We start from the raw sequence: 22,326 nt of genomic DNA on the forward strand, positions 1-22,326 counted from the left end.
TAACTAAGGAATGTGCTCCTCCCAGGATGTGTCCTGGGGCAGTTAATTTTTGAGTTTAACTGAATTCCTACAGAATTAATTTCTGACATTCTGATGCTAGGATATTTTATACATTTAATTGCTGCTATTTTATTATTAGTCTTTTTGAGACAAGACATTGTCTAGCTGTTCATCAAACTTACAAACTTTTTCCTGCTTCAGTTTTCTGAGTGCTGGAATTATAGGCATGAGCTATTGTGCCTTTGGCTAGCTGTAGTTGATTCTCTTGTACCCGTTTTGTATTTGGAAATTCTTTAAAAGCAGTTTGACATTACTAGATCTTCATTTTCTTACATCAGAAATTAGCTGCAGCTGACCAGCCCTGCAATCTTCAATTTATCTTGACTACTTAATCACCTTTGTTTGTTTACCTGGTCTGTGGAGATGGGTGAACATACAGTTTCTCATTTACACTCTACTCTGGGAGTGAAGATGCTTTGAAATTTCAGTGTTTTACATCTATGATTCTAGTACATCTTTTTGTTTTTCTGTGACAGGTTCTCAAGTAGTGTAGCCTAGGTTGGTTTTCAACTCCATGTAGATGAGACTAGCTTTAAACTCCTGATTTACTGGCTTCCTACCTCTTAAGCTTTGGGATTAAAGGTTCTATCTGATGTTTGGCTGCAACCAAATTTTTACTATAGCATCAGACCTGAGCCCACCAAGAAATACTGTTGGACTGTAAGATCCAAAACAAGGGGACATGCTCCCACAGAAACACACACGGACAGGACTCACTGCAATCACATGAGGTTTGGTTTAATGAAACTAGTGCACGGGCTGGAGAGATGGCTCAGTGGTTAAGAGCACTCTGACTATTCTTCCAGAGGTCCTGAGTTCAATTCCCAGCAACCACATGGTGGCTCATCCCTATCTAAAAGGGAATCTAATGTCCTCTTCTGGTGTATCTGAAGACAGTGACAGTGTACTTGTCATATATATATATATATATATATATATATATATATATATATATATAAAATAAATTAAATCTTTAAAAAAAAAAAAGGAAGAAACTAGTGCACTAGGACTCTCTCGCATGCAGGCAAGAGAGAGCCCTGAAAAAGAGCTGAGTACAGTACTTATGGGTACAGTACAGTTCACGAGGGCAAACCACAAAGTCTGACCTTTCCAGGTTCGGTCTCTAGGTGACCAAGATTATGACAAGGAGTGTCTTCCTTTTGCCCAGGTTTATTACATTAAGTGCTCAGCTTCCTGATTCCTGGAATGTATCTACACTCTGGGCTCTCCTCTCCCGCAGGTGGGTTCCCTCCCCTGTGGTCTGAGGAATGTTAATCAGCCTCTCCCTTCCTCCTCTGAATGTTAATCCAGCAGTTGTCCTCTGACTAAGGAGTGTGCCCTCGTGGGATGTGTCAATGGGAATCGTTTCAAACCAAGACCCGAAAATCCTACATTTAGACCCCAAAATCTTAACAATACTACCATTTAAAATTCAAAAGGAACAATTTTTTTCTATCCTATTTTTTTTCTTGTTATTTCTTGGTACTGAGAATTGAAACCAGGATTTCACACCACCATAGTAAGCATGTCTATTCAGTAGTGCTCTGGTCACTGTTCATTTGATTTTATTTTCTTGTTTTAAGACAGATTCTGTTAGACTTCGGTCGAAGCTTATAACAGATAACAGCACACCAGATGGTTCCACGAGGGGGGAGGGTTATTTAGGGAAGAGTGCAAAGGTTGAGGGAGAGAAACAGAAGATGGCAGAGAAAGGAGAAGTAGAGGCTGGCCATGACCACTTGGAGAAAGGGGGAAGGGAATGGGGGAAGGGTGAGAGGGCAGAGAGAAGCTAGAGGCAAGAGAGTAAGAGAGAGAGAGGAGTCAAGCAGCCCCTTTTATAGTAGGCAGGCCTATCTGGCTGTTGCCATAAAGAGCATACCTGGGTGTTGCCAGATAACTGTGGAGGTGGGGTTTAGACAGAATACTAACAGATTCTATGTCTTAGTTATTTTTCTCTTGCTTTTATAAGACACCATAACTAAGACAAGTTAGAGACGAAAGCATTTAATGGGGGCTTATAGTTTAGAGAGTGACTCCATGACCATGGTGTAACCATGGCAGCAGGTAAGCAAGCATGGAGTTGGAACCAATAACTGAGGGCTCACATCTACAGCATGAAGCAGAGAGAGAGAGAGAGAGAGAGAGAGAGAGAGAGAGAGTGAGAGAGAGAGAGAGAGAGAGAAAGGACATCTACTTTAAGACAGATAGAGACAGAGACAGCACACCTCCTCAAAGCCTACCCCAGTGATACAACGGCCTATAATAAGACATACCTCCTAATTCTTTTAAGCAGTTCTACCAAATGAAGACCAAGTAGTCAAACATTAGAGCCTATGGGAACCATTCTCCTTCAAACCATCACAGTCTCCTATGTTGCCAGTCTCTTAATTTGCCACCCTCCCTCCTCAGCCTTTCAGGTAGTCCTTATAATGGGCACTCATCAACACCCTAGGGATGTGTGTGTGTGTGCGCGCACACACTTGTGCACGCTTGCGGGTGAGAAAGTGCATGCACTAACTGGGAATGGCTTGGACTTTTGAAACCTCAGAGCCCACACCCAATGATACACTTCCTTCATCAAGGCCACACCTCTTCTAACAAGGCCACGTCTCTAATCCATCCAAAAATATTTAGAATGTGGATCAAGAATTCAAATATATGAGGATATGGGATCCATTCTTACTCAAATCATCACAGACTCTTACCGAGCAAAATCATAGTATCACTATCTTGAAGTATTTTCAATATATTTTCCTCTATTAGAATTTAGTTCCAGGTCTTGCATTTAGGCCTTTGTTTTGTTTTGAGCTGAGAAATAGGAGTCTGTTTTTAGTTTTCTGCATGCCTATTTGTATTCTGTCTTTCAGCAGCATTTATTAACAGTGCTTTTTTTTTTTTCTATTGTATGCTATTGAAAAGTGTGGAGAATTAGTTGGATGTAGTTGTATAGAGGGTATCTCTCATCTCATTCCTATAGATCTTTGTATCTGTTTTTAGGTCAATATCATGTTGTTTATACAGTCACCCCCCCTCCCCTCGTATATTTTGAAATCGGGTATTGTGGTGCCTCCAACTATACTCTTTTAACTTAAGGTTACCTTGGTTATTTGGGGTCTTTCGAATTTCCATATGAGTTTGAGAATTGTTTTTTGTAATTCTGTGAAGAATGTCTTTAGAATTTGATGGGAATTGTACTGAATTTGTAGTTCACTTGGGTATGACGTACTATGATTTCCATCTCAAAAAAATTCATTACTGGTATGTAGAAAAGCTATTGATCTTTTTGTTGTTGCTGTCGTTTTAATTCTGTATCCTGCTTTCTAATTGAATTTGCTTATTTGTTTTAATAGTCATTGATATGTAGATTTTTCACATACAGAATCATATTACATAAAAACAGGGATAATTTTACTCTTTGCTTTTCTATTTGTATACCTTTTATTTATTTTTTCTTTTTTTGTCTATTTTCTCTACAGATTGTAGCATTGTGATGAATAAAAGCAGTGAGGTTAGGCACTCTTGTCTTATTCTTGATCCCAGAGGAAAGTCTTCAGTATTTCCCTATTCAGTATGATACTGATTATGAGTTTGTCATACATAGCCTTTATCATATCTCTTTGATCTTTGTGTAACTAATTTGTTCAGAGATTTTGTCATGAAGAGATGGTCATTTTTTTCTACATCTGTTGGAATTGATTTTATGATGTTTTTCATATTCTTTATTAAGTTAGTTGATACCTATGTGCATATAATGAATCATACCTGGGGTGAAACCAACTTGATTATGGTGTATGAGCTTTTTGGTTTACTGTTCAATTTGATTTTTGTAATATTTTGTTGAGGATTTTGTATCAGTGTTCAGGAATATTGAACTTTAGTGTCCATACCTCTTCCCACCTTTCTTTCTTTGTTTCCTTCCTTCCCTTTTGGATTTTCTTATGACTCTGTCAGGTTTTAGTATCAAGGCAATTGTCTGCTGATAAAATGTGATAGATGTCCACTAACAGATGAATGGATAATGAGAATCTGGTACATATATAAAACTGAATAATATTCAGCTCTAAAAAATAAAGTCACAAAATTTGCAGGAAAATAGGTAGATGGACTTAGAATGCATGATACTAAGCAAGATTATTTAATTTCAGGAAGAAAACACGTGTTCTTACCTATATGCAATCATAGCCTATAATATATACATATATATTTGTAAAGCAATGCGTATATATAGTATAAGATTTAGAAAAAAGTATAAGAAGAGACAATATTAGGTGACAAGGAAGAACAGAATGCAGGTAAAAATGCATAATAATTTAATTGATAGTGAAAATATGAAATTACAAGTGATGTTCCAAGGTTTTCAAATGATTATTCTAACTACATTTAATTCCTTTGAGGTATATAGAGTTTGTGTCTAGGAAAGTGCTAATAGGAGTGGCTATATTAATCCAGCTGCATGCTATTATTTGTGAGTTCATTATAGGTAATAAAACAAATTAAAAAATGAAGTATTGAAAAAGGCATAACAGATTTGGAAGAGTTCTGTGCCCCCCCCCCCCTTTTTTCTAGTTTATGGAATAGTTCGACAAACATCAGTGTGATTTCAAAGTGTGGTAAAATCCATTAGTAATACTTTTAGTCCTAAACTTTTTTTTTTTTTTGAGAGACTTGTTCGTGTGTATGTGTAGTCTATGCGTGTATATAAGTTTATGTGTACATTTATATGTGTGTGTACATATGTGTTTGTTTCAGCTAAAGCCTTGTATTTCTATGCATGTATGTGAGCTAGAGATCTATACTGAGTGTTTTTCTCTAGTTCTTTCCAGTGATTTTTTAATCCAGGGTCTCTTTGTCACTGAACTTGGAGCATCCTACTCAGCTAGACTGTATGGCCAGCAAGCCCCAAGGATCCTCCTGTGTCTTTCCAGCAAGGGGATTGCAGATCTAGGTGCCTGGGTGCTGGAGGTTGTATTTAGGTCCTCACGCTTACTAGACATGCATTTACTGTATGCACTGTCTCCCCAGTATTGTGAGACCTTGTATTACTGATTTCATTTCATTCTTTGTTGATGTGCTCAGAAATTTTCTATCTTCTTGGTTCACTTTTGGCATTCAATTATTTCCAGATTGATCAATTTCTTCATTAATTAATTAATTAATGAAGAAATTAAACTTGTTTCATTGATCCTTTCTGTTCTTTTCAACCTGATTTGTTTTTTGGTTTGGTTTTTATTGTTTATCTTTACTAATTTAGTTTCTTTTCTAAAAGTTGAAGATAAACTTGTTTCTTTTTATTTTTTATTTTAAAACAGTGTTTAGCTAGATATTCTCTATTTCATATGTCTTGGTACGCTGTATTTCAAGGAATTGTAATTTTGTGTTCTGACTTCCTCAGGTCCACTATTTTTGTTTGTTTGTTTGTTTGTTTGCTTTTTAAAATGTGTTATAAAGGATCAGTAATATGCATAGTTCATATAGGTGTCTGCTGTAAACTCTGAAATCCTGAGTTTGAGCTCTGGGATTCATATATTTTGTTGTTAAATGCAGGTTTTTAAAATACACCTCATTGTGGCAACCTAGGTGTTTTCTTTTTCTTTTTCTTTTTTTTTTTTAAATATCAAGACATTATGATAAATGTTAGTAAATATACATTACTAATAACATTGTCAAGCCTCAAAGGGTTAGTTGGTGTAAAGTTACATAGCCAGAAGGTAGAAGAATATACATTATTTGGTTTCATTTTAAGAATCCAAATTCTACTAATTTGGATCATCTGTATCTTTGTAAAATTCAAGACAATTATACATGTATTTAATATATTTTCTTTATGGTTTGTAGAGATTACTTTTGTTAAAACTTTCACATTTGAAAATAGTTAACATGTAAGATATGAATTTATGCTTATAACTTTTTAAAATTTAACATTTTCTCATATGAAAGGATAGTTTCTTTGATATTCATGTTTTGAATGAAAGAAATAAATATTTTAGAATTTATCTTCTCATTAATTAGATTGAACTAGAGTTGGTATAAAATGCCAGAATTTTGGTTTATAGTAAATACTAAGTTTATGGCAGAAAATATGGTGACATGGAAAGTCAGATGGCAAATGCTCTGTGAAGGCTGTGATGCAGCTTATCAGTTTACAGGGCAGTGGGGTTGAGGAGAGATTTTAGTTATTGCTCTTTTATAGGTAACAGTAACTGTACCAACGAGAAAATTATGTCATTTAAGTTTATGACTTTGTATTACAAAATCGTAGTTACTTACAAACAATGAAGATGATGGTTACTAAAATTTAATAATAAAGAAATTAGTACATTTTGATTTCTTTGCTTGTATGCTAATTTAGTCCCTTTAAAAGCATTTCTTTGGCAGTCTCTTATATGAAAAAAAAGCTTAGAACTAAAAGTATTACTGATGGATTTTACCACACTTTGAAATAACACTAGTGTTTGTCAAACTGTTCCATAAACTAGAAAAAAAGGGAGGGGGGCACAGAACTCTTCTAAATCTGTTATGTTTTTTTCATATTCTATTTTTTAGTAATTTGTTTTATTATATATAATGAATATATTGAAATGTGCTATAATAATGCTATTGAATTGCATAGGGCTAACATTTTTTCTTTTGAATTTTTATTTTATTTTCCCAGTCTGCTTTTATACCATTTTAATTACATGCAAGTATTAAGGTCAGTTCTCGGTTGAGGTACTGTAAGGATATAAAAATTCATAGAGAAGCTTGAGACCCCATCATCTGAATTAAGGTTGGCAGGTTTACAGGGCTAGGTTCCAGGAACTAGCTGGCCACCTGAAGAATTAGCCATTGGGCAAGTCAGCCAGGTCATCTGTCAAAGAATAGCAGAACTACAAATACAGGTTGGTCAAGTCACCCCAGGCAGTGACTGACCACAATGGGCTAGGTTAAGATCACATTCCTGAGAAAAATGTGTACAGGATGTTTCCTACTCGCCACCTTGGTTTATGACTAACTACTGTCACCTCCTGGTTTCCCCCTTCACCCCCCTGGTTTGTGGTTTTCTCCTTTAAATACCCCTTGCTCCTGAACCTCAGGGTCGACGCTCCCCTTGTGAGCGTAGGCCTCAGCCAACTGATACCCCAAAATCCGGAAATAAAGCCTTTTGCGGTTTGTAGCAAGTTCAGTCTCTCGCTTGATTCTGGATGGTTGAACTCTCCTGTGGTTTGACTGGGGGTCTCCTCACTCTGGGGGCCTTACAGTACTAGCGATACAATAGATGCATATAGTCAAGGAACAAGCAAGACAATAAACACAAATAGTCAAAGAACAAGCAAGGCAATAAAGTCTGGTGATCACTCCCTAGATCACTATTTCTAAGGGCTTATCAGAATGAAAAAAATATCTGAGCTTACTTCCCTGTCCTAGCCCAAAGTCATTTTCATGCCTGAAGCCTACTTCTTTGTTCTAGCCTAAGATTTAGATTCTTGTCTGAAATTACTTCTTTGTTCTAGCCTAGTGTCAGATTCCTGCCTGAAGTCCATTTCCTTGTCCTTGGCCAGTGTCAGATTCTTGCCAAGAAGACCTAACAATTTTTATTTGTAATGGATATACAGTCATAGCCGTAAGGTGAAAAAGAAATTTTGAAAACTTTACTCCTATTTTTATATCAGTTTTATAAACCATTGCATTTTTTAGAATTTTTTCAATATTTTTATTGTTTCTTTGTTGATTTTACAAAAGCGAGCTTAAAAAATAAGCCCTGTTAAATCATAACTCTTTTCCTTTTCTAGGATGTTATGGAGTGGATGGAGAGAGTGACTCTATTATGAGTTCGGCTTCTGAAAACTCCACTGAGCCTTGGTTTTGTGATGCCTGTAAATGTGGTGTATCTCCTAGCTGTGAACTGTGTCCTAACCAGGATGGGATTTTCAAGGAGACAGATGCTGGAAGGTTGATGTCCTCATTATCTTGTGTCCATGTGCCTGCTTTATAACATTCCTGTTTTAGATTTCTTTTTTCTTCCATTTATGACTTTTAAGTCACACACATTCTTCCTATCTTCTTGGTATAGAGGAGTGAATTGGCTGTGTAGATGGATGAGGGGAAAAAGAAAGACCATCTCTCTAGTACTTACATTTGGTTTTGCTCTCATCATCCCACTTGCTGTGAAGAAACACATGGTAGTTTCTCAGGTTATGATTATAGTGCCCAAGACTCTTACTATTTAAATCATGTGTTAACTCTAGACTACAGTCTGGTAAATAGAGAAATTTGAACACAGGTCTTTCCTCAATTCAGGAGTATAACATACAGTGATTAAAGTGGACAAATTTTAGAATTATTAAGAATATTTAAAAATTAAATAGCAACTTGAGATTAAAAGTTCTTATTTAAGAATCATTATTTAAAAATTATTAAGATTATAGTCCCAAAGTACATGGAAGTTATAAAAGAATTCTTGAAAGAAATCCTAGGGATGACACATAGATGAAGGATAACCAAAATTAAGGAATTATCCTTTTCCTGATATTGGAGTTTAGACTTTGTCACAAGAACAAATTGTACCAAGTGGGTGCTAGAAACCTCTTCTGCTTTATCTGTTGGTCTTCGGATCTTAGAAGTAGGTGATGTAAGACTCTGGTGAGCCTTAGCTTACCGGGGACCCCCTGAGTGAACAACCAAGAGCCTGGGATTGATACAAAAGCAAGAGGAATTTTACTGTTTCAGCATGCTGGGGTCATTCTGCATCCAAAAGGAGAGGCGACCCCCGTGCAGCTTGTTCGGTGAACTTTTATACAGTTTTCAGGGTAGCAGCCATCAGGCACAATGCGATTGGCAGAACAGTGTGACTTTTAAACTGGTGTTTAGGGAATGAGGTGGCAAGGACTTCCCTTGTCTATGGGTGGCCAACCATCAGTCCTGTGGAATGTGTCCTGACCTGCAGGTTGTTTCCCTTCACTGTGGTCTGAGGAATGGCAATTAGCCTCTTCCTTCTGGAGGACCAAGTGTCCCAGGATCAAGGAATGTTAATCAGGCTCTCCCTTCCAGAGGGGCGAGTGTCCCATAAATGATATGATAGCATAGAGTGTACAGTGGGATCTTCAGAAACTTGTGCTGAGGTTCCAGATCTCTTGTCACCTAAGAAAAGAAATGAAGTAAAAAATAGTAAGTACTTTGACATTATACGGTAGAGCTTGATCTTAATGTATAGGTGGCATTCGTGGACTATGGCCTACAACTGTGGCTTTAGTAAACATTAATACTGTGTGCTTTCAAATCGTTTTGCCTTTGTTTATGTATTTTTGCTAGTTTGTTTTATTTTGTTTTTGTTTTTATTCTATTATGACTTTAGGGAGATTCCTTAGCCTCATTATTATTCCTTAGTTTGGTAGTACTGTTGAGAAGATTTAAGTACACAACTCATATACCATAGTGCCTGGAACATAGTTGGGTTATTCACTCAGAATGCTGCTACAATAAGTGCTTTCTTCTGAGCAATGTTGTTCTACTTACCTGTGTACAGGCCAGTTGGTGACTTTTAATCTTGAATATTGAAACTTTGAGAACTCCATCATGGTAAAGTAAGGCCATTTTGAAAAACAAAACAAAACAAAAGCCCAGCTTCCTTTTGAGGAAGATAATTCATTTTACTTGGTTTCCTGTTAATTTTAAATTCTGCAAAGTAACTTGTAATGTTTTCTAAAAGAAGACAAAAGAAAGCTCTTTAAGCATTGAGATTTAATAGGAAATATTTGTATTAGCTACTCTTCATATTACATATATAGATACCTTTCCATGGGCCGTCTGGAAAAGGTTTGTAATAGACTGTCTAACTTGTTCGTGTCCATAGTCCCATGTCGGCTAGAGTAGAAAGTATGAGCATTCATGTCTTTTGCTGCATTGTAAGGCTAGCTTGATATAAGACCAAGAAAGAGAAAAAGCTATAAAACTTGGACAAGTCCTTTTGTATTTTCATTTTCATGTAGGAAGCACAGGAGAAGGAAGAGAAGTGTATAGACTGTTTTAAAACTGATTTATTACATGAATTTAACTAAACATTCCTCTATTGATGTGAGTCACAATTTCTACTTGCAAAGTGATTTCATGTGTGGAAATTGCTGTGTATGAAATAAACGAAATGTTTATTTTACTTCTTAAATAACATATGTTTTATTTAACAAAGAAAAGCATGGCATATACTCTAAAGAGAAACTGAGTGACCATCCTGGAAACAAGAAGAGCCAGAGTTGTCTTCCTTTACCACCTTTGTAGGCTGTCCTTTTGTGTATTTCCAGTGCAATATGGCTCTGATTCATTGGTCTTTTCACTTTAGTAAGCATTATGATACACTGGAGTAGTGGTTCTCAACCTTTCTAATGCTGCTACCCTTTAATACAGTTCCTCATGTTGTGGGGACCCCCAACCATAACACTATTTTCATGGCTACTTTATAACTTTATTTTTGCTACTGCTAAGCTGCAGTATATATATATCTCTGTTTTATGATGACCTTAGATAACCCCTGTAAAAAGGTTGTTTGATCACAGAGGGGTCATAACCTACCAGTTGAGAGCCATTGCAGTAGAAGGATAAGAGCATTAGGTTCCTTAAACATTACCACTTTCCTCTTCTAGACTTTTGCTGTATTTGAAATATTCAGTCCTTTGAAAGCATTTCTTGATTTGCAAATGAGAACAATTTGCCATCCATAGGAAATAATTTAGACCCTTTAAATTTCCTTGTAGCAAATGTTACTTGAGCAAAGACAGTGAGCTAAACACTGCTTTAAGCATTTTTCATTCACCTGTATCTAAGTTCCAGATAATCTGTAATGTTCTTTACCTACGAGACACTTAATCACTGGTTCTGGGTTGAAGGAATAGAAATAACATTCTGCAGATATTTTTGAAGTATTTTTTTAAATATGAGGAAAAGGAACTACACAGAAAAAATTCTTCAGAATTATTCCATTAATATAATTTCCATTGTGACTTAAGAGTTTTTTCAAGAAGTATATTACTACTTGGTTGTTGCCTGACTATAAACAATATATGAATTTAATCAAATGAATTGATAGTTTCCATTCTAGAATGACAGTCTGCCTCTGTCTTTTGGTGGTTTTATGATACTTGTTTTCTGCTCCTTTTCCCAACCAACATCTGTCATCATAGCTCCAAGCAAAATGGATGGTAAAGTAACAAGGAAGATTTTCTTGTTGTTTTCATTTCCCAATATAATTACATAAGTTCTAAAATATATGAACAAAAAGTGCTCAAAGGAACAAAATTGTGTTAGCAATAATTTTCAGTGACTTTGATAATTATTTTAATAAGGACTTACATTGGTGTTCTCATGAATAGCTGAGCAAAATAATACATTTGTGTGCCAGTCACACAGAAATGGCAGTGGAGATCTTCACTGCACATCTTAAGAAGGTCAGTACAAAGCAAGCAGCCAGCTGTTGGTTTATCAAAGGTAAACTCCTGTAGAGAATGGCAGCATTTAATGCATCAGTGAACATGAAGAAACTGCACAGATTACACTGAGAAAGTGACTGCTCCTTGAGATGCTGTCTTTATACTGAACTCTGCAGGACGCATATGGGAGGTTGGATTAAAATGTTCTATCAAGAAAATTTCAGAACTGGGTTTTTTGTACAACAAAAAATGATAAAAATTTTAAACTTTTCCTGAATACTTTTATAGGATGATTAAGTCTTAGTCTTTTAAAACTTGGTACATCACAAAATCAGAACCTTTTAAACTAGGATAAAGCAAAAGTTATCAATATAGTCACAAGGTTCATAGAGATTTGCCATCTCATTTTTATCCCTTTTCTTACACAAGTGATGTAAATCTGGTGTTTACATTTCACATAGATATTCAACATTTTGTTTGTCTGGAAGCAGATATAAATAATAATAATAATAATAATAATAATGTATTAATAGCTCAGAGCGTTAAAGGAAATTAGAACCAACTCTCGTTTGTTTTTTCAGTATGCTGAGTGTGAACATCTTTCAAAAAGTGTTAAAGCCTTGTGCAGACTTTACATAGTGTAGTTGTAGGTGGGTTTGTAAAGTTTAGTTCATAGGCTATATAGGGAATAGAGGTGCTCAATGAAAACATGACATCCTTGCATTGTAATAACTTTGTTTTGTACCTTTTCCCATCCACCATCAAAAGTTAAGCTTTCTACCAAAACTGTTTTAAAATATACCCTTAGGGATATCCAACACCCTTGGGGAGAAAAGTAGCAAAAAAGAACAATTAACCTGATTACTGCAGAATAACTTCCTAGTTCTTAAATTAGAATCCTTAATTCTAAAAGTACTTACAGTAATGAATGTGCATAGCTTGCGTTGAATGTGAAAGTGATGTTTTGTTAAACTTGAATAGCAGTCTTATGCAAATATTTAAGAATAACAGATAAGACCAAAGTGCTGTGAATCTTAAGTGAAAAGCAATTATGGTTCCTAAATCTCCATTTTGACTAGACTTGTAGAGAAGTACTGCTCACGGCAGGCATGCTTTCTGTGATTAATTATCTGCTATCATTCTCTGTGTATGCTGTAGTTTTTACTTAAGAGTCTTGAGATGAGGATTTTTATAAAAAAAAATCTAATAGAATACTTTTAGTACTATTTTAAGGTGGAAGATACTTTATGTTCAGATTTTATGTGAGAATTTCAGGAATGCATTTGATAACAGAATTATGTCTTTTCTCTTATAGATGGGTCCACATCGTTTGTGCCCTATATGTTCCTGGAGTAGCCTTTGGAGATATTGATAAATTACGACCAGTAACATTGACAGAAATGAACTATTCTAAATATGGTGCCAAGGTAAGGTAAACTTAACGATTAACTAAAATTCAGGTTTTTGGTTTCTTTACATAGCTGTTTAAGCTTATGATACTACAGAAGTCTTGATTAGTAAGCATGCTTCTTGAGGAGCTCTTAGCACTAGGTCATTTATTATAGTATTATTAATTTGTTGTGTTTTGCTTTTGTATTTTTAAGGTAATATCTCACTGTAGCTCAGGTTAGCTTCAGACATGAGGTTGCCTCTTCCTCAGTTCAGAGACTGTATATAGAAGTCACCATGCTTGATTTGAATCATATATTGATAGTTCTTTCTCCAGAGGCTAATTTATTGATTAGTCTAATTTCAGATAACCTATGCTGTAAAAATGGATGTTAGTTGATACTGTTTCTCTTCCATAGGACCCAGAGAAAACCTTGTTACACTCAGTTGGATCAAATGAAATCTCACAACTTTAATTTTAAAATGAATTTTATTGAGAGTAAGAAAAATAATAACCACTCTTTAATTTATTTTGGGCATGTGTCAGCTCATTACTACTTCAACTTTCTTTTTTTTTTGTTGTTTTGTTTTTGTTTTTTTTTTTTGTTTGTTTTTTTTTGTTTTTTTCGAGACAGGGTTTCTCTGTGTAGTCCTGGCTGTCCTGGAACTCACTCTGTAGACCAGGCTGGCCTCGAACTCAGAAATCTGCCTGCCTCTGCCTACCAAGTGCTGGGATTAAAGGCGTGTGCCACCACCACCCGGCTCAACTTTTTTTTAATGTAACAAAAAATGATCAAATTTCTTCAACATATATATATGAAAAGTACTTATAAGACTGAGTGCCTACCTCCTAAGTCATCATGTAATACTATTATTTGTTGTTATTGCTATCATATCAATTTAATTTAGATTGATTAGAAATCTATAAAGAATTCTCTTTTTTATTGGAAAACCTGTCTTACCTGCAGTTATCTGCATTGATGCTCTGTGTCTCTTGAGTATTTTAAATATTTATTGGATTCTACATGAGAGGATAGTATTGTTTCAGAAATACTTTTGCTGTGAGAGTTTTCCTGTGACTTTTGTAGGAGTGTAGCTTTTGTGAAGATCCTCGCTTTGCTAGAACTGGAGTTTGCATTAGCTGTGATGCAGGCATGTGTAGAGCCTATTTTCATGTTACCTGTGCCCAGAAGGAAGGCCTACTTTCAGAGGCAGCAGCAGAAGAGGTACGTTTATTTACCTCATTAATTATTGGTTGCTAAATGTGTTCAGAAGACTTGTCATGTCTGCTGTGTCCTGTAGCAATCATAAAACGTTAGGGAAACTTGATACTTAAGTTTTTGACCAGACCACTGATATACACTTTTGAATAGTAAATGACTGAGTTTTGTGAGTCTTAAAGCTAGTTATAGCATACTGGACAGCATAGCGAAAGTGTTACAGTGAGTTCTGGCAGGTAAAATGTAATGTAAGGTGTCTTCAAGTGTTGGTATTCGGCATATTTTATACAGAAGAATGAAACTCTTAAGGCAATATTGTTCTCTTTGGGTTTAGTTTTAGCTTCCTAGCATTTTTTCAGGCTTACTGTCTTTAGATTAAGCAATTATTTGATTACAAAGTGTAGTTTTGGAACTCCTTAAAAATTTAAATTGTTTCTAGGACTCAGTGCTTCAAATTGTTTCTGTAACAATATAAAATATGTATTTTTTAAGTTCTAAACTTTGTAAGTTTTTAGAGATTACAACGTAACAGTGTGACCGTAACTATGGTAGCAGTTTTGACGATCCTCTTTTTATGTTATGAAGGTAGATAAAGTTGCAAAAATATAAACTGCAGCCTTTTTTCATAAAATTTGTTGCCTAATGCTATAGTAGTTATTTTGACTAAAAATATATGTTTACTTAATAAGTTTAAGGTAGGAAGTATTTTAATTCATGTGATAAGTTTCTAAAAGTATAACTCATAATCAAGCCTATAGTAACTTCTTTATTGATTAAAATATAATTTTGGTAGTATTGAACAGTATTATAATATTTAGAAAATAGTCTCCAAAACAGTATAAAATTATTTGTAGATTCTGTTGATTTTAATACATATTCTTATTACTCCCTTGAGAATTTCATACATTATATTTTGATCTTATTTGGCTCTCGTCTCCAACTCCTCCCAGCTACACCTCCGAACATACTTTCATACCCATCCAACTTAGTTTGTTTCTGCTTCTTCTTCCTCCTCTTTTTGTTCTCTTTTTTCTCCTCCTCCTCCTCCTCTTCTTCTTCGTCTTCCTTCTCTTTTTTTTTTTTTTTTTTTGCTTTCTTATCCCAATACCAGTGGTTATATACTTTTTGGTGTGCAGCCATCCATTGGAGCTCCACTTACTGAGAGACATAACTTTAAAGAAGACTAACTCTTTTTTCCCAGCAGCTAATTACTAAATCCTCCTCATCAAGGGTTGAGACTAGATATAAGGAATATATACATTCTTTATAGAATATAAATATTTTAGTCTTTGTAAGCCTATAGCTTATGCTTAATTTGGTTTTGCAGTATGAAAACAACCTTAGACAATATTAAAAATGAATGATTGTGGCTACATGACTATAAAGCTTTACAAACACAGGCAGGGCCACGTTTGGCCCTTGATGTAGTTATGATGTTGATATGTGATATATCTTCATTATTAATATATTACATAGCATGTTTTGATTCTAATAGCTAGGGGGTGGGTACATTCTCTTCTTTCGGGGTATTATATGGAGGCTGTGGATTAAAATGACAATTGATGCATTAACTAGAGGGAAGACAAAGTTTTCTCCCAGACTTACATAGGAGTTTATATTTAAAGAAATTACTTAATTCTTGACTAGGATTGAGGTTGTTTTTTTACCCTACTGTTTCTTTTTTTAATTAATTAACTTACTTATTTAATTTATATGAATTCACTGTTGCTGTCTTCAGACACACCAGAAGAGGGCATCAGATCCCATTTACAGATGGTTGTGAGCCACTTTGTGGTTGCTGGAAATTGAACTCAGGACATCTGGAAGAGCAGTCAGTGCTATTAACTGCTGAGCCATCTCTCCAGCCCTACTCTACTGTTTCTTAAAGTTGTTCTCTCATAATAATACTTCCTATTTTCTCCCACTTGCTTTCTCTCAAATTCATGGCTATTATTTCTTTAATTATGGAGTGTGTGTGTTTGTATATTACTAAATATATAAATACAACCTGCTCTGCTCAGTCAGTATAAGGTTACATACATATACATATATATACATATGATATGTATGTATGTATGTATGTATGTATGAATGATTTCAGGGCTAAGCACTTGGTGTTCTTGCCCAGAGACTATTTCTCCTCTGTACATTCCTCGATTGCCTTAATTGTCCTTTGTCTAGGGTTGAGGTCCCATGAGGTTTTTCCCATCTACTTCGGCATGAGAACAAGTTGGTGTCATTGTTGTTCAAGCAGGTCTTGTTTAGGCAGCAGTGTTGATGAGATTTCATGGGTATAACTTCCCTGACATTTCTAGGAGATGAAATCTTAAAGGAAATTTTCCTATTCTTACTGTTTCCACTCCATCTTAAATTCTGTCTGTGAGCCTAAGGTACAGGAGTTGTGTTGTACGTGCACCACTTGGGGTTCGGCATCACATGGTCACTTGTTCTTTGCATTTCTATTGCTTGTGGTTTTTTGCAATGGTCTCTGGTCTTATGTAAGGAGATGAATCTTTGATGAGGGGTGACATCTCTATTTGGCTATAGATATAGAGATAAACATGTATAATGTAGTTAGGATTATACTACTTTAGTAAACTGGTATTTTTAGGTTCTCCACTAAGATCCATATCTCTCCCTGGTTTCTAACACCTAACATGATTTTCCTCTTGCTGAATAGACCTTCAGTCCACTTAGGTTATTGGCTATCACTAGTTTGCATTCCATCATTGCATTCTTAGGTTAGATATCATGCCATGCTGTCAGTGTTTCAGTTCATAGACATCATAGCTGTGTAGGAATATTGGTTGCTTCTCTCCTTGGAAACATACACAGTGCTATCTAGTACCATGAAAACTAGTCATCTAGGAATCTTTCAGAACCAGCTTGGATCGTCTGGGGCCTATGACTGAAGTATATGAGACTTGTTTTCTGCTTCTAGGAGACAACTGAGGACAATGGAAATAGACTGTGTTTGGGAATCCCTTGGACTACTCTGACAAGTGAATTGTAGTGTACCTTTTGTCTAGTACCATGTTCCCATGTGAGATACTAGTTATAAAAAGATAAAGGAGGAATGCCTGAATTTTGTTATCGACAGTGTCTGACCTTCCTCACCTATTTGTTCCTGGATAAAATATGTGTGTGCAATGCCAGTGTATTAAGGACATCTCACTTACTTATGATAACTGTTGTTACTCCTATTTACTGTATGATTACAATTTAACTATTACTTTTATTTATTTATGGATATGTAACTTTAGCATTTGTTCGTAATTCTTCCCTAAGTTTATTAAAATTTAGATACTACACTATAAATTTTTAATGAAGTATACAAACATACCCAAGTAACTTAACATTTTAATCAATATTTTGCCATTAATATGATCCATTATTATTTTGTAGTACTGGGATCAAATCCAGATCAGTCTTATGGTAGGCAAGTGTTATGTGGGTAAGCTGTATATCCAACCTCAACAAAGGCCTTTAGAGAAAAAAGTTGGTAATTTGAGATTGATAGTTACATTTCATATACTGTAATTTTTATCATGATATGTGAAAATTGCTTTCTCAATATTTTATTGATGTAGCCATCACTAAGAGATTTGTCAAAAGGAAACTATTATTTATTGATAGTTTGTCTTTAAAGTGCCCATTGGAGTAAAATTTCAACTCCCCGCACTTTTTCTTTCTTTCTTTTCTTTTTTTAGGATATAGCAGATCCATTTTTTGCTTATTGTAAGCAGCATGCAGACAGGTTAGACAGAAAATGGAAAAGAAAAAACTATTTGGCTCTACAGTCCTATTGTAAAATGTCATTGCAAGAGAGAGAGAAACAGCTGTCCCCTGAAGCACAGGTATGGGACCCACACTTAAATTAACTGCTTTTTTTTTTTTTTCATATCTCACGTGTGTTTTCTATTGACATGTGATTGAAATTGAGGTCTAGCATATAAAATGTAGTTTAAAAAAATACTTAATAAAGCAGTGGTTTGTGATTAGACATAAGTAGAATTTGTTTCTGAAGAACTTATGTTTCATTGAATCAATGGTGTAGTCATTTGTAAAGTGTTTCATGCTGAAAAACTTGTATTTGCAAATGGTTATCAGTTGAGGATTGCTTCTTGGTTAGGGATGGGAGCATGTGTCTGTTTCTTCTTTGAGCTCTAGAACCCCATCTCAGGGCAGCTGTTACTAGTTGTGGGTTCATTTATTGCAACTCCAGGACTGCATTATACATCTTCAGGATCAGTAATAAATCTGATTTGCCTTACTTGTGAAATTTTAGTATTGTTATCTTCTCTAAGCGTAAAAGTAAAAATTATGAGGAATATATTTCATTTTATTTTATTCCAAACTGCCTTCATTTCCTTATAGGCAAGGATCAATGCCAGACTGCAGCAATATCGTGCCAAGGCAGAGCTAGCTCGATCTACCAGACCACAAGCCTGGGTTCCAAGGGAAAAGCTACCCAGGCCACTCACAAGTAGTGCTTCAGCCATTCGTAAGCTTATGCGCAAAGCAGAACTGATGGGAATCAGTACGGATATCTTTCCAGTGGACAACTCAGATACTAGTTCTAGTGTGGATGGAAGGCGGAAACATAAGCAGCCAGCTCTCACTGCTGACTTTGTGAATTACTATTTTGGTCAGTATAGACATTGATACATACACAGTCTCACTGAGAATAAGTTGGTAATAACAGAATGTGATATACAATTAATGTATTAGAAAATCATTACTATGTTGTGTATGTCAGAGGCATGTTTATTTTCTTAAGTTGTAGCCTTTGTAAATTCTAGGCTAATGTATTGTTATGTTTTTTTTCTTAAATATACTTAAAATTGTTTGACCAATGTAACTCTATCCAAATGATCATCTCTATGGCTAGTTTGCTTCTTTGTGTATGTTTTATATTAGCCTTTACTTTCTACTGAAGTAAAATTGGATATTTAATTTAAATAGAGAGAAATATGCGCATGATTCAAATTCAGGAAAATATGGCTGAACAAAAGAATATAAAGGATAAATTAGAGAATGAGCAAGAAAAGCTTCATGTAGAATATAATAAGGTACGTTGGCTACAAATGCACAGTATCACTTAGTAGATTTTATTTATATTTCTTTTGTGATTTTATTGTACTTCTGTGTTTGAGTTTGAAATCCTAGAGCTCTTCTGCTCTTTTCCAACCTTCATCTTCATTTTCATTACTGTCATTCTCCCTGAGTGCATTCTTATACCAGGCACAGTTGTGATCCCTTTACTCGTAGAAAGCCATGTAATTTTCTCTTTGTCCTTAGTTATGACTGTTGCTCCTGTTCTTAGGGGTGGGAACCGAGGGTTGGAGAGGTTACATAATTTGTACTTGGCAGCATAGTAATCAGGGCTTAGAGCTAGGGTTTAAAACTAACACAGCTCACCTCACTCCTTATTCTTAAATGTAAACAGCGTTATAGATCTTCTTTTTTTAGTTGTTGAAAATTAGAAAACCCAGTCTTAAACTAATAGACTTTTTTAAATTATATGTTAATTTTTTAAAAAAAATGTTTCCCAATTGAAAAATTTATTGTATTTCTGTTTAATATATAAAGCAATATCTTTCTGAAGTGTTAGGTTCTAAGTAGCATGGATATTTAAACTAGTATCTAATTATTATTTTAAAAAATAAACTACCCACTTAAAGTGATACAGTTACTAGGAAGTAACATCCAGTAATCAGCAACACTGTAATAAAAAGACCATGGGGAATAAAGTCACAAGATCTGCAGACTTTTGATAGGTACATGATCTTAGTCAAAAGAACCTTTAGGATCTTTAGTTTTCTCATGAGAGAAGTGATAGAAATGTGATTCGGTAGAGATTTGATGGCAAAATATGTGTCATTATGTGACCAAACTATATATGCATCATGACTAAGAACCATAAAGTAAAAGAAAATGTTTACCTTCTCTTGAGGATGTTCACCATGCTAACAATAATTATATCTTTGTCTTTCAGTAGTTGTCTGACCTGAATATATTAATAATAAATGGAAAATAAATGTGAATATTTTTGTTTATTTATATTTGCACATCTAAAAGCTTACTAATTTGACTTACTCTTTTTGTAGCTTTGTGAATCGTTAGAGGAACTGCAAAATCTGAATGGGAAACTTCGAAGTGAAGGGCAAGGGATATGGGCATTGCTTGGCCGAATTACAGGGCAGGTTAGTTTCTTTTCAGTTGCTTTCTTCAGCTCTTGCTCTCTTTGTGATTTTTCAGAGTACATATTTCTTACACAGAAGTCATTTTGTTAACTAAATAATTGTGTTCCATCATAGGCTAATGTCCTAGGGTAATGATTTCTGTCTGAAATACTTGCAGATCACTGGCAGCCACTGCCTACTGAGAACCTATAACTTAATTTGGTTCTTTCATCAGCTATATTGTTGACAATTCTTTTTCTTTTGCTCAAATTGATTGACCTGTCACTTTTGATGTGCTAAGATATGAAGCATGAGTTTCCTCTTAGTATATTCTTTATCCAGTGGTATTAGATTTTTGTCACAATTTATCCTTCCCATTCCCTTTGTTTGTGAACAGATTGTGTGTCATTGGTACTACAAAGAGTAATTCATTTTAAAAGGTGAAGATGAGGAGTTACTTTCGGACATATTAAGTCTTTTTCCTATTAATAGGTAGCTAGTAGATTTTTGGAAGATGATGGTGTTTTATATTTGATATTTAGAAAAGGAAATTTGGAGTGTAAGAAGTTACTTGCCGATCTAGCTTTTGTTTTGTCTGGGTTTATATTTTTCTCACAAAAACTTCCTCTAGAGTTTAAAATATTATCTACTGTAAAAGACATTTCCGTTTATCAAGTAACTTCATAGAGGATTGAAAATTGCATTGTGTGACGGTGTCTGCACAGACACGTGTATCATATGCATGATACTGTTCCAGTTGGCTGAACAGATGTGGGCTCACCAGGGCACTAAGAAGTGACTTTGATAGATGTTCCCTGTCTCAGAAGCCAGCATACTACAGATTAGTAGAGTACCAAAGAGAATCTCATCTGCTTTTTCACAGAGTTTGGTCCAGTAAGATAATTTTTCTAATTAACCTATGGAACACCCGTATAACTGGGATATTGCAAAGAAGTGCACTGGTGGTTTTTTTTTTGTTTGTTTGTTTTTTAAGTATACTGTGTTAGATTTAAGTATACTGTGTTAGATTTAAGTATACTGTGTTAGATTTTTAAGCCTTCTCTACTTTCTTCATTGTTCTAAGGTTTTCAAGTGAAAGTATAATTTTCATAAAGTTTAATGTGTTTCTGAGAACTAATGAGACTGTGCAATTGTGGCTTTATAATAGATGTAGTTGAGATTAGCATTTTGTTTTCTTTCCCTTTAGTAATATAAAGCAGATTTAACTTTCTACATGCTAGCTTACTTAGATTTAGTGGCAAGTGGGGAGAAATACTGCTTTGTACTTCATCTTTAAAACAGCATGTACTGTATTTATTCAATCACTAGAAGTTGAATGTACCAGCAATCTTACGAGCACCTAAGGAAAGAAAACCAAGTAAAAAAGAAGGAGGCACACAAAAGACATCTACTCTTCCTACAGTGCTTTATAGGCAAGTAATGAAATTATAACAAAATAATATTGTTTACTTTTCAACTAATATGTATTAGTCAAAAATTACTTTACATGTACGAAAATCAACTTTGTCCATTTCAGAATTTTAAGAGTGTTTCAGGTCCATTTAATGCTTTGTAGATTGAAAGAAGAGATACTTGTTCTTCAGGAAGATAAATCATTTATCTTGTAAGAAACTGAGAATAAATTTTCATAAGCTCAATGGAACACAGAATTCTTTTTAGGAAATTACAAAGTTACTTTAAAATCTTGCTTGTTATATTAAATTTAATATTTTAAATTTAATTATAACCAATACTTATATAATTATTATGTTAATGAATGTAATACATAATCATTTGCAGTTTACTTGAGTGAGAAATTTTGCTTTTGATTTAGGTAGTGATGAATAGTAGTGTGTTAAGATGATGAATTTTATATTTTAATCACTCTGTACTTTCATCTCTCCTTGTTTAGCTATAATTATTTTATTTCCAGACATAGTTTTCTTATTTACTTCCTGTACTTAATATTTAAGCAAATTGATCATCACAGTGATTTTACATGACAGTGCCATTTTTTAAAATGTAAATAAAGGCCTCATTTCTTTCTATATATAGACAAAGAAATCAGTTTTTTAT

At 34.7% G+C, this 22,326-nt stretch overlaps 1 protein-coding gene across 9 annotated transcripts in view; it reads left to right on the forward strand.

Moving 5' to 3' along the window:
* Phf14 (PHD finger protein 14) overlaps nucleotides 1-22,326 on the forward strand; it is a 161,611-nt gene that overhangs the window by 40,832 nt on the left and 98,453 nt on the right. For all 9 annotated transcript variants that reach the window (XM_028755934.1, XM_028755935.1, XM_028755942.1 and 6 more), the window contains 8 exons: nucleotides 7,830-7,989; nucleotides 12,772-12,883; nucleotides 13,934-14,071; nucleotides 17,776-17,922; nucleotides 18,443-18,713; nucleotides 19,031-19,137; nucleotides 20,176-20,271; nucleotides 21,580-21,683. In XM_028755934.1, coding sequence (XP_028611767.1) covers nucleotides 7,830-7,989; nucleotides 12,772-12,883; nucleotides 13,934-14,071; nucleotides 17,776-17,922; nucleotides 18,443-18,713; nucleotides 19,031-19,137; nucleotides 20,176-20,271; nucleotides 21,580-21,683 — 1,135 coding nt within the window. The remainder of the gene's footprint in view (nucleotides 1-7,829; nucleotides 7,990-12,771; nucleotides 12,884-13,933; nucleotides 14,072-17,775; nucleotides 17,923-18,442; nucleotides 18,714-19,030; nucleotides 19,138-20,175; nucleotides 20,272-21,579; nucleotides 21,684-22,326) is intronic.

Source organism: Grammomys surdaster, unplaced genomic scaffold (assembly GCF_004785775.1).
Source record: "Grammomys surdaster isolate TR1022 unplaced genomic scaffold, NIH_TR_1.0 126091, whole genome shotgun sequence".
In the NCBI taxonomy this organism is placed as follows: Eukaryota; Metazoa; Chordata; class Mammalia; order Rodentia; family Muridae; genus Grammomys; species Grammomys surdaster.